The sequence below is a fragment of the Stylophora pistillata genome, chromosome 7 (genome assembly GCF_964205215.1).
Source record: "Stylophora pistillata chromosome 7, jaStyPist1.2, whole genome shotgun sequence".
In the NCBI taxonomy this organism is placed as follows: Eukaryota; Metazoa; Cnidaria; class Anthozoa; order Scleractinia; family Pocilloporidae; genus Stylophora; species Stylophora pistillata.
In genome coordinates this window covers 19,740,811-19,753,299 of record NC_142525.1, presented here as the reverse complement: position 1 = coordinate 19,753,299, position 12,489 = coordinate 19,740,811, and the positions used below count along the sequence as shown (strand labels likewise).

Below are 12,489 nucleotides of genomic sequence, written 5' to 3'. Positions count from 1 at the left end.
CGTTAGAGCAGGTGACATTACCGCCGATCTACCGGCCTAGTTCGCAAGTTCAACCTCTAGGTTGCGTAACTCTAACAACTGATCGGCTTAATTGAATCAACGAAAAAAAAAACGTAATCTTTTAAGGTTTTGTAAAAACTGCATGATACATATCAAGTTGAAACGAAGTATATCATATACTATACAGAAGGCGCTTGGTTACGAAACAGTGGTTGAGATAAAAATATACCATTGAACACCCGAGTGTTTGATATCCTTTCGTAATGGGAATTAAAATTGAGCAGGAAAAATAAAAATACGTAATAATTAACATCATATTTTCATTAAGATTTCTGCAATTAAGGCTTTATTAATTAATCATAAGTTTGAAAAATGATATCTAAATTTCTTATCTAAGCGACAATTGGAAACAAGAGGGCATTTACAGATTAGTGTACAATCATAGCTTCCCATTCAGAATGCGCGAGTAGTTGACAGACTTAGTTATAGCAGCGGGCAATAGATTATGAATTTATAATCCCTTGTGGCGGGTTTGTTTAAAGGAAGACATTAGAAAGAAGTAAGAAAACGTTCACGTACGTCAGGATGAGAAAGAATGCTTTTTTGGGGGGCCATAAGAGTCTTATGATGTGATGCAATGCTACGAACTTCATCACAAGAACTCGTCGCTAACGTGGAAAAAACTGGATCCTCCGTCCACATCAAAGATAATCGAAAAATAAGCGAATAGTGAAATAACATGTTTGTCGCCCTGTTACGAAACAGCTCGTGTTAGTATTTGGCGAGGAAGACTCTTGACACGCCTTACTCAACCACTTTAACTCACTCAGGAATTAGAACATAGCTTCCAATTAACACAAATGAAGAAAGTCTAAAGACTAAACAGTAAAAATGGGTAAAACAATCACCTGAACTTTTTGCGTCTCTGAAGGAAAAAAATGTCGACCAACGAGCATGAAGAAGATATCAGGTAAGAGAGACATGAAGATGAGTAGCAAGATGGCCAGCCACACCACTCCTTGGGACAGCAGTTGGTAGAATAATTTGTACATGTCTAATGATATTACGTCACTGAATGCTAGCTGGAAACCCTTCCTGAAAAACAACATTATGAGTTGCACCTTATGGTTAGTCAAGAAACATGTCTACATTTGGCGTATTTAATACATTGATACAAATTCCTTCAAAATTGTATGCTGTACAATTGTACCTGTATGATTAGACAATATCATTTGACTAGCATAATCAGATAATCAGGATGACTTTTGGTGACAGGGGAAGAAGGAGCTTTACGCATGTCTACAACATATCCTAAATTCTATATACTAGCACTTATTTCTTGGAATGTTGTCAACAGTCCATGAATATTCAGTGCACCACGTTTACGTATACTTGAAAGGACTCAGCATAAAATCATGTTGTGTGTACTTACCAAGTCTGACTGCTATATGTGATAGTGGATACGAAGAACAGAGCGATGGAGCCCCAGGTAGAAACGTGAGTCATCCATGTCCAGTAATGTGTAACCAGTGCCAACTGCAATGTCATAATATCGGTGGTCATGGCGATGTTTATCTATTAATGGGTGACTGGCGATAGTTGTATGACCGCACTTCATCATAGCGGTTCTTCTCGAATGTATCCTACTTTCTCACAAACACTGAGTACTTACCTTGAGATTACTGACTATGATGCAAACAGTAAACACAAACGTTCCAAACGACCAGTTTCCATATTGCTGGGGACAGAAAATAAAAGAAATAAGATGCTTGTTCGCTTATTGAATGTAATGAAGCAATAAAGATAATCACTCATTTCGTTTGAAAGATAAAAAGCACCACAGACCACCACACAAAGTATAAAACAAACAGTGGCGATGCCACTGTATCGTCCTCCAGGAGAGAATGGGAAAGATGAGTGAAATTTTCGCGCATTAGGCATGTCACCTTTCTTCTTCTTAGTAGTAGTGGGAGCTACCTTTGAAAATATATCTGATATTGTGTCGAAGCTAGCCAAGCAGATTTCGATTTTCAGTCGATGACACTTAATTAGACTAAATTAGAAGCTAGGATAAAAATCTTACCAACATGGCAGGTCCTAATGCATCACCTTGAAAAAAGAAATACGATCCAAAGAAGAATACCAATGCGTGCCAATAACCTGACGAAATCACCGCAAACATTAGTCAGAATAATCAGCGAGAGAGGAAAGAAAGAAGTCAAGAAATAAGCAGGAAGAAAGCGTAACCCAAGAAAAACTCACCAGACATTATCCAGAAGAAGAATTCTGTCCATGATAGGCGATAGTTCTTACTTATATCCCTAAGGAAAAGAGAAAAATTTTCATCATTGATAAGAACCCGTAACACTGGCGAGATACGACTGCGTTCTATCACTTTTTGTCAATTTGTCGGTCTTTTAGTTTGTTTCATTGTTTCATGGTTTCAAAAGTTTCTTCACCAACATATTTATAATGTAACAAAGAAAATCAGGGCCAACCAGACAACAGAAAACCTATTACGGGACAAAATGAAACAATGGCCTCAAAAATTTTATTAAGAGGTGGCGCCAATGGTAAAAACAAGATGGTGGTATATGTTAATTAATTTTTCAAATCTAAAACGATTGGTTCCTCAAAAAGATTAGGTAAGCTTTATAGTTCCAGGGATACCAATTTGAAACAGGAGAGAGGGTATTTCATACGGATGACAATGGAGGAAGGTAATATTAACAAACACGAGCATACAGAACCTGTACAAGTGCGGCTGACTTTGTAATGCATCACTGTTGACGTTCTGCTCAAATATGCCATAGACAAAAATAGGAAGCGATGTGAAGAAAATGTTGTACGCGGTTAGAAAGAATGCGAGGTACAACGGCTGCAAACAGGAAAAATCATACACAGAGTTAGGGTATAGCCTATGCGAGCCCGGACTGGCTGATTACTGCCGCAAGCGTATCTTTGCATTTATTACTGTCTTGATAATGGTCCCTACCCCACAAGATTTTGCATAGAGAAAACACGAACTGCTTCTGACTACAGAACAAGTGTAGCCTATTCACTGACGACTTAAAGATTGCATTTACATACGAACCTGACCAGAGAAAGATGTAAAAAATGCGTAGAAAAACTGTGGTGTGATAAAACACACATTCTGAAAAATAAAACGTAAATCTATGTTAGAATACAACGAGTTGAGGGATTTGGGATTTGCTGTGTAAATACTGAGCTCGTGATATAACCGAGGAGCGTCAGAACGAGGAAGTAACTACTTGTCAGACTCGGCAAGATCAATTTACTGAGTAATTTGGTTTTATCAACTTAGTTGATAATTAACAATTATTCCATGAGCGCTTGTTGGATATGAGATGATCGATAGCCTACGAGGCGCTACGCGCCTCGTTGGCTATAATCATCTCATATCCAACAAGCGCGAGTGGAATAATTGTTTTATCAAAAACGTTAAACTAAATTATCAAATTTTATTAAATTTTTAGCTCCCTTTTAATTTTAAGCTGACACGTACGCTTGCCATATTTGTAGATTGTGGTATATTGGCTGATATACCATAATGGCTAAGCCAATAAAAAGTCTTGACTTGCATTATCCAATGATCTAGTTTTTAATAACGTAAATTAGCCACCGTAAAGAGTTTAAAAGCTGACGTTTCGAGCAAACGCCCCCACCGACGCAGCACCACAGTTTCTTTAAAAACTCACCCACTCTTAATCAATTTGCGATTAGTTGGAAGAACATAAGTTATCAGAACTTTTCAGACATAGAGACTGATCACATCAAATTCCTAGGCGGGGGGGGAGGGGGGGGGGCGAACACCTCCTTATAAATTCCAATTTTAATATAAAAAAGACCACAACACACACTATCACTTAACACAGTTGAACGCTTTTAACCGGCCACTTCTCTGTTCGCCATTAAAGCGCGCCTCAGTTGTCAAAATAATTTCTGGACAGCGGCCAGTTAAGCCAGTTAATCACCGACGGAAGAACGGCGCTGTAACGATGCGTAACACTATTCGCTGGAGCAGACCATCGCTATCAGCTCTATTTCTCGAAAGAAAAAAAAAATTGGCTTTTGGGCTTGAAAGTGAACGACGCACGAAATATGTAATCACTGGATCTCACTCGAGAATTAATTTCTGGTTTCGATGTAAATACATTTTGATCACTTTATGTATTAACCTCCTTAAAAAAGTACATAAAAAAATAAAAATAAATAAAAAAATAAAAAAACAAAAAGTTCTGGCTTTCGAAAGAACATTTGTTTTATTATAACCCAACCTCTCCCTCTTTATAACAACCATTTCACTCTGTCCACAAGGCGGCCATTACAAAAAGGTTCCACTGTATTTCTGTTATTGACATTTTCCATTTCTTTGAATCACTGTATGAGCCCTGTAACTGTGTGCACATGGACCTAACAAGGTTACCCAGCTAAATAAGTTACCTTATAAAAGAAGTACTGCACCATAACTGCTGCTCTAACGTAATACCAGTGGCCATGCACCAACAGTATTCTCCGTAGAAACTTGAACCTAGCCACAGCATAGTCACTAGTCCTGACCGCCTGCCGACCCTCTTTTCCCATGACACCGATACCCACATGAGCCTCTTGAATCATACCGCAATCATTAGCGCCGTCACCTATGGCGAGGGTCACTGGCTTCTTGCGACAGCTCTTCACTAACTGGACAATCTGTGAACAAGAACACAGTCCAATGAAACAAAACCCATTCTCTTATGATATTCCAGTGAGCGAAAAACTACATACCTCGTCAGGCCTATTGAAAACTGGTGACAAATTATGTAATCTGAAGGTGACCCTGCTTTCATTGTTATCAAAGCCTGGACGGTTTTGGGATCGAACTGAGTACAACAATCGGTAAAATAGTTCGAATAAAAAAAAAAACAGTCGATAAAATACAAATAACAGGTAATCACTTTCACTAGATTGCTTATGGTTAGTTATAAGTTGGAGACTAAATTCTACTTGTTGAATTTAAGTCTTTCGTGAACTTTTTTTCCAAGCTTACCATGTCTTAGCAAATGTTCATTTACTGAGAACTTGTGTGTGACGTTATGGTTAAAAAAAAGGCACACGTTTGTCTTTGTCTTTATCGTTATCATTGTTATTATTATTTACGCAAGATACCTGAGCTTTCTGTAAAGGCGACATTCTACAGCACAACACAGCAACACATTTTTGACAGATTTCCAAAAACAAATCTGTAACAAAACAATTAAACGTCACTTTTCATACAATTAACCCTGGCAACTACTTTGATACAACAAGCGACTGTTAGTATGAAATAAACTGTTTAAAATTCTAAAACTACCCCTAAACCAGTCATTAAAGGTTTCGCTGACCATTCTTTTCATGTTTTTTTCCCCTCGACATCGTATATTTGTAAGATTAAAACGCACTTGTCCTTTTCATTGATTACTGAATCAGAAATAGAGTGAGAAATAGGAATGGGAAGTTTAGTGATGACAGACGATCTAATCAGAGTGTACCCGTTCTTTGACGGTCGGTCTCCAAAGTAAACTCCTTTAAAGCCCTACAGTTGGCAAGTTGGGAGTTTTTACTAATTTTAATTTTATACAATCACAGTTTCCAATATTATGTAACTGGGCCTACCTGAAAAGTCCCGAAGAACATGAGACACACTAAAACCGTCGATAACTAAGGCATACGGCCTACTATCTGTGGGCGGTCGGCGTTGAATCCTGTAACCACAGAGCACAAAGTGAAAATAAGAAGATTGTCTTTTGCAACAGGCCATGAAAAATACTTCACCTAGAGCACAATTGTCACACTATTGAAACTACCCACTTGTCACGGCAGCTAACAAGCTCTTCTTGACATTCTCTCTCCGACTGTTTCTTTGTGACAAACATTATCTCCATTCCCGCCTACAAAGGACAGGAACACAAGAGTAACAGTTGTCTACTTCCAGCCACAGCTGTATCAAAGCAACTCCATTTAGACCCTCACTCATTCTTTGGTAATGGGTAACACTGGATGTACCAACCATGATTTAAAGGCCCAGGCAACGAAGCAGATATCAACATCTGCAACATCACCACAGGCTACGAAAGAGAACACTTTGAAACGTTTAAAACTGTAACATTGGTTTGAGGGAATATAAAACTGAAACACAATTTTTCTGTTTAACAAATGAAAATGCAGCATTTTGATTACCTTCCTGATGCGACTCATAAACTTTCCATGGCCCGACAAAGGACGTAGAAGAAAAATCATCACCCACCATCGTGATTTCAACAAGTTACTATTCAAAGCCACGCTAACACTACTATGTGTAGCATCACTTAAGTTAAAGCATGGAAGGAACCACAAGTCATCATGTCAGTTATGTACAAAAAATGTTCTATTGATACCTTGAAATGTCCACATGAATGACTGATGTTGACTGCTGTTTCCTCTTTGTCTCCAGTAAGAACCCACACCTGTAAAATAAACAAACATCAAAATAAACTGCGATACCAAAATATACCTCAAAGGCTACGAACAGAAACAAACGTTGGAATATACATGGGAAATTTTTAGTCCAGGACTGGTACATAATCTTGAAGGAATGAAACATGCACATTTTGATTCCATTCATTAGCATGCTTACCTTGATCCCTGCCTGACGCAAGGCCTCTATTGTTTCTGGAACTCCATCCTGCAATCTTGAACCGAACAGGTGGAAAACATTATGTGATGAGTCTTGTCATCTAACTGAAGTTTGTAATTACAACTATTTTTTGGTTGAATTTTACTGGATCCCCAAACATGCCCATCTTCTCATTCCGAATAAATTATAATACAATAAATTATGTCTACAGGTTACACCTAAATGTATTTATGACTAACATACCTATCTTCAACAGCCGTTGCTCCAAGGATGTGAAAATCTCTCTCCACTTCATCATAAACACGTGCAAGCTGTCTCATAAATCGAACATGCAATTAGAATCAGTGAGGGCAAGCAAAATATTATTTACCAGAACGATCAAACAAAAATGAAACACAAAAGACGTAAATACAATCTTAAACAAAGATCTGTTTGTTAAAAGGCACTTCCACAGAGCAAGCAAATATGAAGTCAGTTCAAATCATAGTGGTCACTTGCTTAGTTTTCCTCAGAATTGCAGTTGGAAGGGGAATGAGTCGAATTTGTTTTTCACTTCTTTGTTACTTGTTATCCAAGGTCTCACTGTCTCCTGAACAATTTGTGGAAGCCAGCAGGTTGATCTAGATTTTAATTATATCATTACAGGCCTTTCAACACACATCTGTGTAAAAATACAAGAACAGACATTGCTACACACCTGCTCTTCTCTATCAAGAATTGCTTGCTTAGCCTTGTCGATCTAAATTGCAAAATAACCAACAGTATTAATTTACAAATCAATAAGGATAACAACCAGCATGGTACTAATTGTTTGGGCCTTTCCCTGAAAACAAAAGAAGTTCACGAAAGGCAAGTTTCCTGTTTGTCATAATTCATCTTCTCTACATGTATGTTATTTCAATAAATTACATTTCAGAATAAAAGCCAGCCCTTTCAAGTTATCGTTTTAAAAAAGGCGCCACTTACCTTTGCATTAATTACAACATATTCATCTCCTGAAAGCACTCTACGACCAACAACTAATGTCCGCAGTCCCTTCTGTTAACCACAAGAAAACAATTCAGTACCAACAGCGTCACTGGACTACTTAAATACATGCAGTAGTGCTATCACAATGCTGATTATAGTTTGATTGATACATGTAGTCATTTTTACAGAAGCGACTTCAGCTAGTTTAACCATCACACATACCTCGGCATATTCATTGACATGATCAAGAGTAATATTTTTTGGTCCTGAGGCCAGTCGATCCAGAACAGCTGTCTCAGCTCCTTTCACTAACATCATATGTTCACCTGGGAACAAAAACAGTAAAGTTAATTTTATAATAATTACTTGCTATTTTGTATTCTTGGCATGTCGGTCTGAGTGCATTGTGATAAACTGCAGACATGACTTGCTCATAATACTCCTACGTTCTGATTAAACCTCAACCATAAAAAAAATATTTGAAATTTTCCCCAAGCCCATTCTTGAAAGAAACCACGATGTTCATATGCTTGTCATTACAAGAAAACAAGAAAAGCACAATTTTTAAAGCATCAAAAAGAACTAGAGGTCATATGATAATGTTAGAGGGAAGTGCTGCAGAATATTAGTCTCCAGGCAAAACAGAAAACCTCCCGCATCCCACATATTTATGAGTACCCTGTTCCACAAGAGAAAGATGATTCAAGAATATATTGTCTAATTGACATTACCAATAATTAAATGGTAACAAATAATAGTATTAACAACAATAATAACAATGATAGCAATATAATCATAACAATACTTCAAAGGGGCTAGCTCAAAAGCCTCATGGCTCCCCAATCATCTGGGCTCCAACAATGATTATCTATGCTTCTTTTAATTTCGCCTGTTAATTAGAAATGATTTTCCTAATTTATTGCAATTCCATTTTTAAGGACTTTTGTTTCATACATAAAGTCGTCGTTCCGCATTTTAGGATATTCTGTCATTCTGCGTATTAAGATATTCTGCATATAATTATACATACCTTTGGATCTACATAATTTGCTGGTTTAAACAGTAAAATTCTTTCTCTTGAAGAAAATTATATTCCCTGAAATTTCATGATGTACCGATCGAACCTATTAAGATATTTCTGCAAGGAAAACTTTCCTTTTTAAAATAGCATGCAATAACTGAAAACATAATGTGCTAGTGGCTATAAGCCAGAAATCACAGGTTCTTTTGGCAACCATTTTGTAAAGTTTAAGATAAAAATAGAAATGTTATCCACCAGCCTAGGTCTTTCCATATTGGGAAAAACTTTGCCCTTTGTCTTGAGTACCAGTATCCAAGACCTCCGGCACAGTTTTTCCCAATACGTACCTTCCTTCAATAGAACTACAGTACTGTCTTCACCAGGCATTAATCTCAAGTTTACTTACCTCTTGGTGACCTAACAATGACACTCATTCTTTTCCTGGTTGAATCAAATTCAAGAATATGAAGAAGAGTGTACCTAGAATAAAAAAATAACGCTGATGTACATATGTAACTGTTTAATCATTTGCGTTCCAATTGAAAAGTCTCTGTAAATTACAACTCAATAAGTTTCACTAACCTCTCAATCACATCAGCAACTTTGACTTCAATATCATCACCAATCTTTCCTTGGTAAGTGACTCCAAATCTGTGCACAAAACAATGCCAATGAAATAGATGAATGAAACAACAGCAAAAAGCGCAACATAGCACTAACTCTTACACTTTATAGTGGGATTAAGTAAAAACATCGAGAATAAACTACACAAACCTGTTGGCCCACTGAGGAAGGACAGAGAAGGCACCCTTAAAGTGACTTGGGGGATGGGAGTAGGGAGACAGAGAGTCAGAGAACAAGAGGCAGGGACACAGGGAAGGAAAAAGATACAATCAATAATACCTTACAGCTGCTTCCACTAGAGCTTTCTCATCAGGAGATGAGGCCTGAATAAGATACAGAGCATTTTTAAAATCTCATAAAACGAGCCTTTATTCAAGACATGAGTAGAGAAATACTTAACTTCTAAAGGAAAGAAAGGAAAAACTTTGTAAGTCAAGAAAATAAAGCCTTCCACAGCAAGTTAAGTAATTGGCACAAGACAAATGAGAATTCAAGAGAAATTGCTTCTAGGAAGGCAAAAAAAAAAAATGACTTACACACAGTCCTTAGCTTTCTAGTCAAACAGTAGAAAGCCTATTTTTCCTATTTACTAAACACAGCAATTGTGACAGGTACCTGGTACCGATAATCATAGATAGAATCCTGATTGGTCTCCTTGGAAGCTTGAACAGTGTGGCAAAGGGACAGTGCAAGGAAAAACTGCATAACTTCTGGCTGAAAATGAAATTATGCAAGAATATTTAAGTTTAAACATGTTAATTATGTAAGTGTGTTATTAAGAGTTTAAAAACAAAATAAAATTAAAGTAAACTATTAAAAAAAATTGCCAATGATGACTCTGTTCCATTAAAAGTTGAGGTCATGAATAAACTTTATATTTAAGTTCAAAAATGTTTTTTTCTCAATTATGTAAGTGTGTTGTAAAGAGTTTAACAACAAAATAAAATTACATTTAACAATTAAAAAAATTGCCTGATTATACATGTCAAAGTCATGGTTTAACTGATAACTCTTTTTCATCGAAAACTTAGGAAGTCAAAAATAAACTTCAACTTACACAGACACTTTGAGCAGAAACACATGGACCATCTGTTTGATCTGCCACAAATAACTGACTGTTTAGCTCCTAGAAAAGAAAAGAAATAAACAAAAACAAAAAATATAATGCAATCAGAAAGTGTCCATGAAACTAAATCCCAGCATAAATAGAAATTATTACAGTACAGACGATTTCTATTCATATGTTGTGATGCATAAAAAAACATTCAGGTGAGTGCAGTGAACAAGTGAGTTTTTAGATCCATCGCTAAAAGGGGTTAAAATATCATTCAAGCACTTTCCATGGTATGATGTTCTTATTTCATACATATCGAAGTTTTTTCTTACTGAGTGACACATTTCAAATGTTGGAAGCAAACAACTGTGAAAATATGACATTTTTCCAATCAAAGACACTAACATAAATCTCAGTATGTATGACTTAAACTGGCTTCCTAAGTTTAACTCTTAAAGATAAGACACAGTTAAGTCTGATTGAAACTGAAAATTCAAATGACAAAAAACTGTATCGTTTCTTTCAACACATATTTGTTAAGCATGATGAACCATATCTGTAACCAATATTATATTCTAAACAAAGCTTCCCTCACTCTTAGGAAGGTTAAAGAAAATTTGTATGATTGATTACTCACCACATATTGGCAACCATTTATGGAACATTCCCTGAACTGCATATCATTTTCAGTAAGTGTTCCTGTCTTGTCTGTAAACACATACTCAATCTACGAAAATAAATTACGCATATTTTTTCTCTATCCTCATAGGCATTAAACAGTGTTGCACTAACCCTCATCGGGTAAAGTTTATTTCACAAATACATGGCAGCCCTCTAAGGGGCTGAATTGCGTATTTACAAAAACTGTAACAGAATATCTAAATAGTATGACTAATGTAAGAAGAATAATAAGCCTAACAGTAAAATTGAATACTGTAAAATGATGAAACCTAGCATTAAAATTAATAAGGCTGTATTAATTTTATATAATATCATGCTCAATACAAGATTTCATTAAAAATGTGTCCCTGAACCTATTTGTTTTCCACCTTGGTGTTTCAAAACACCTGCATCATCTTAGATGGTAAGACGACTTATGGGCTGAGGGTAAAAGATTTCTTAACCGGTTACTCTTATCATTTAAAATAGAATTAAAGGTCTTCTTACAAATATTTTCATTGTAACATTCAATGCCTGGTAGTTTAGTGCTGACTAAAGCATCGCTGTAGTCTATCCCCAGGAAAAAATAATAGCCAGCGCCCTTTTCTGGACATGCTCCAGTTCTGTCTTGAGATACAATGGCAGTGAATAATAGAACGCCGGTACAGATTGAATGGAAATGCAATAGAATAACACTAATTCACTTGTCGGGAGTCTCGCCCTCTTAAGCTGCACCAAAAAATACAAACGTTTAGAGGCCTTGTTTATAACCTCACTAACATGCTCGTTCCATGACAGGTCATCACTTATGGTGACCCAAAGGAGTTTTGCAGACTTAACGGTTTCCACACCTTTCCCATTAACTATAATTGGAGGAAACTCCTGCTTTTGTTTACTGAAAGTAATGCGAAGCTCTTTACATTTATCATTGTTCAGTTGTACTCTATTTTTAGAAAACCATCCCATTACACAGTCAGCTATCCTTTGTGAAATACTTGCCTTTCCTTTGATGACAACTTCTGAGGTCGTAGTGTCATCAACATATTTCCACATTTCCGCATTTATACCACTACTTACTTCAAGAACATTAATGAGCACAAGAAATAACCACAGCCCTAGCTTTGTTCTCTGTGGGATGCCGGACAGAACTGACTCCCACTCGGAAAAACAACCCTTTGCAAGTTTAATTAGCTGAAAATGGCCTGATAAAAAATCTATGATCCAATTAATTATATGTTTGGGTATCTCCAAGATGGTCAGCTTCCTAACTAAAATGTCATGATCTATAAGATCAAAAGCCTTCCTATAATCGTATAGTGTGGCTCTCACCGTGGCGCCGTTTCCATCAGTCGTTTGTGCCCATTGGCGAATCATGTGAATTAGAGTTTGGGTTGTAGAGGAGTTTGTCACAACCCCATACTGGTTTGGATCCAAAACTCTCAAGACGGCTGGTTTGACGTAATGACTTACAACACATTCTTCTGCCACCTTAGAGAGGCATGCCAT

The 12,489-nt window shown here is 36.8% G+C and overlaps 1 protein-coding gene across 4 annotated transcripts in view; it reads right to left on the bottom strand.

The window, feature by feature from the left end:
* Positions 1–12,489, bottom strand: part of LOC111330870 (phospholipid-transporting ATPase IF) — a 32,256-nt gene that overhangs the window by 5,066 nt on the left and 14,701 nt on the right. For all 4 annotated transcript variants that reach the window (XM_022935843.2, XM_088726808.1, XM_022935844.2 and 1 more), the window contains exons 16-38: positions 10,961–11,050; positions 10,327–10,395; positions 9,885–9,983; positions 9,549–9,592; positions 9,228–9,296; positions 9,052–9,125; positions 7,847–7,950; positions 7,622–7,693; positions 7,353–7,394; positions 6,899–6,966; positions 6,656–6,710; positions 6,417–6,485; positions 5,851–5,930; positions 5,656–5,744; positions 5,170–5,243; positions 4,465–4,713; positions 3,095–3,154; positions 2,751–2,878; positions 2,263–2,321; positions 2,084–2,160; positions 1,673–1,738; positions 1,433–1,536; positions 909–1,095 (exon numbers count right to left, since the gene is read on the bottom strand). In XM_022935843.2, the coding sequence (XP_022791578.1) occupies positions 909–1,095; positions 1,433–1,536; positions 1,673–1,738; positions 2,084–2,160; positions 2,263–2,321; positions 2,751–2,878; positions 3,095–3,154; positions 4,465–4,713; positions 5,170–5,243; positions 5,656–5,744; positions 5,851–5,930; positions 6,417–6,485; positions 6,656–6,710; positions 6,899–6,966; positions 7,353–7,394; positions 7,622–7,693; positions 7,847–7,950; positions 9,052–9,125; positions 9,228–9,296; positions 9,549–9,592; positions 9,885–9,983; positions 10,327–10,395; positions 10,961–11,050 (2,028 nt within the window). The remainder of the gene's footprint in view (positions 1–908; positions 1,096–1,432; positions 1,537–1,672; positions 1,739–2,083; positions 2,161–2,262; positions 2,322–2,750; positions 2,879–3,094; positions 3,155–4,464; positions 4,714–5,169; positions 5,244–5,655; positions 5,745–5,850; positions 5,931–6,416; positions 6,486–6,655; positions 6,711–6,898; positions 6,967–7,352; positions 7,395–7,621; positions 7,694–7,846; positions 7,951–9,051; positions 9,126–9,227; positions 9,297–9,548; positions 9,593–9,884; positions 9,984–10,326; positions 10,396–10,960; positions 11,051–12,489) is intronic.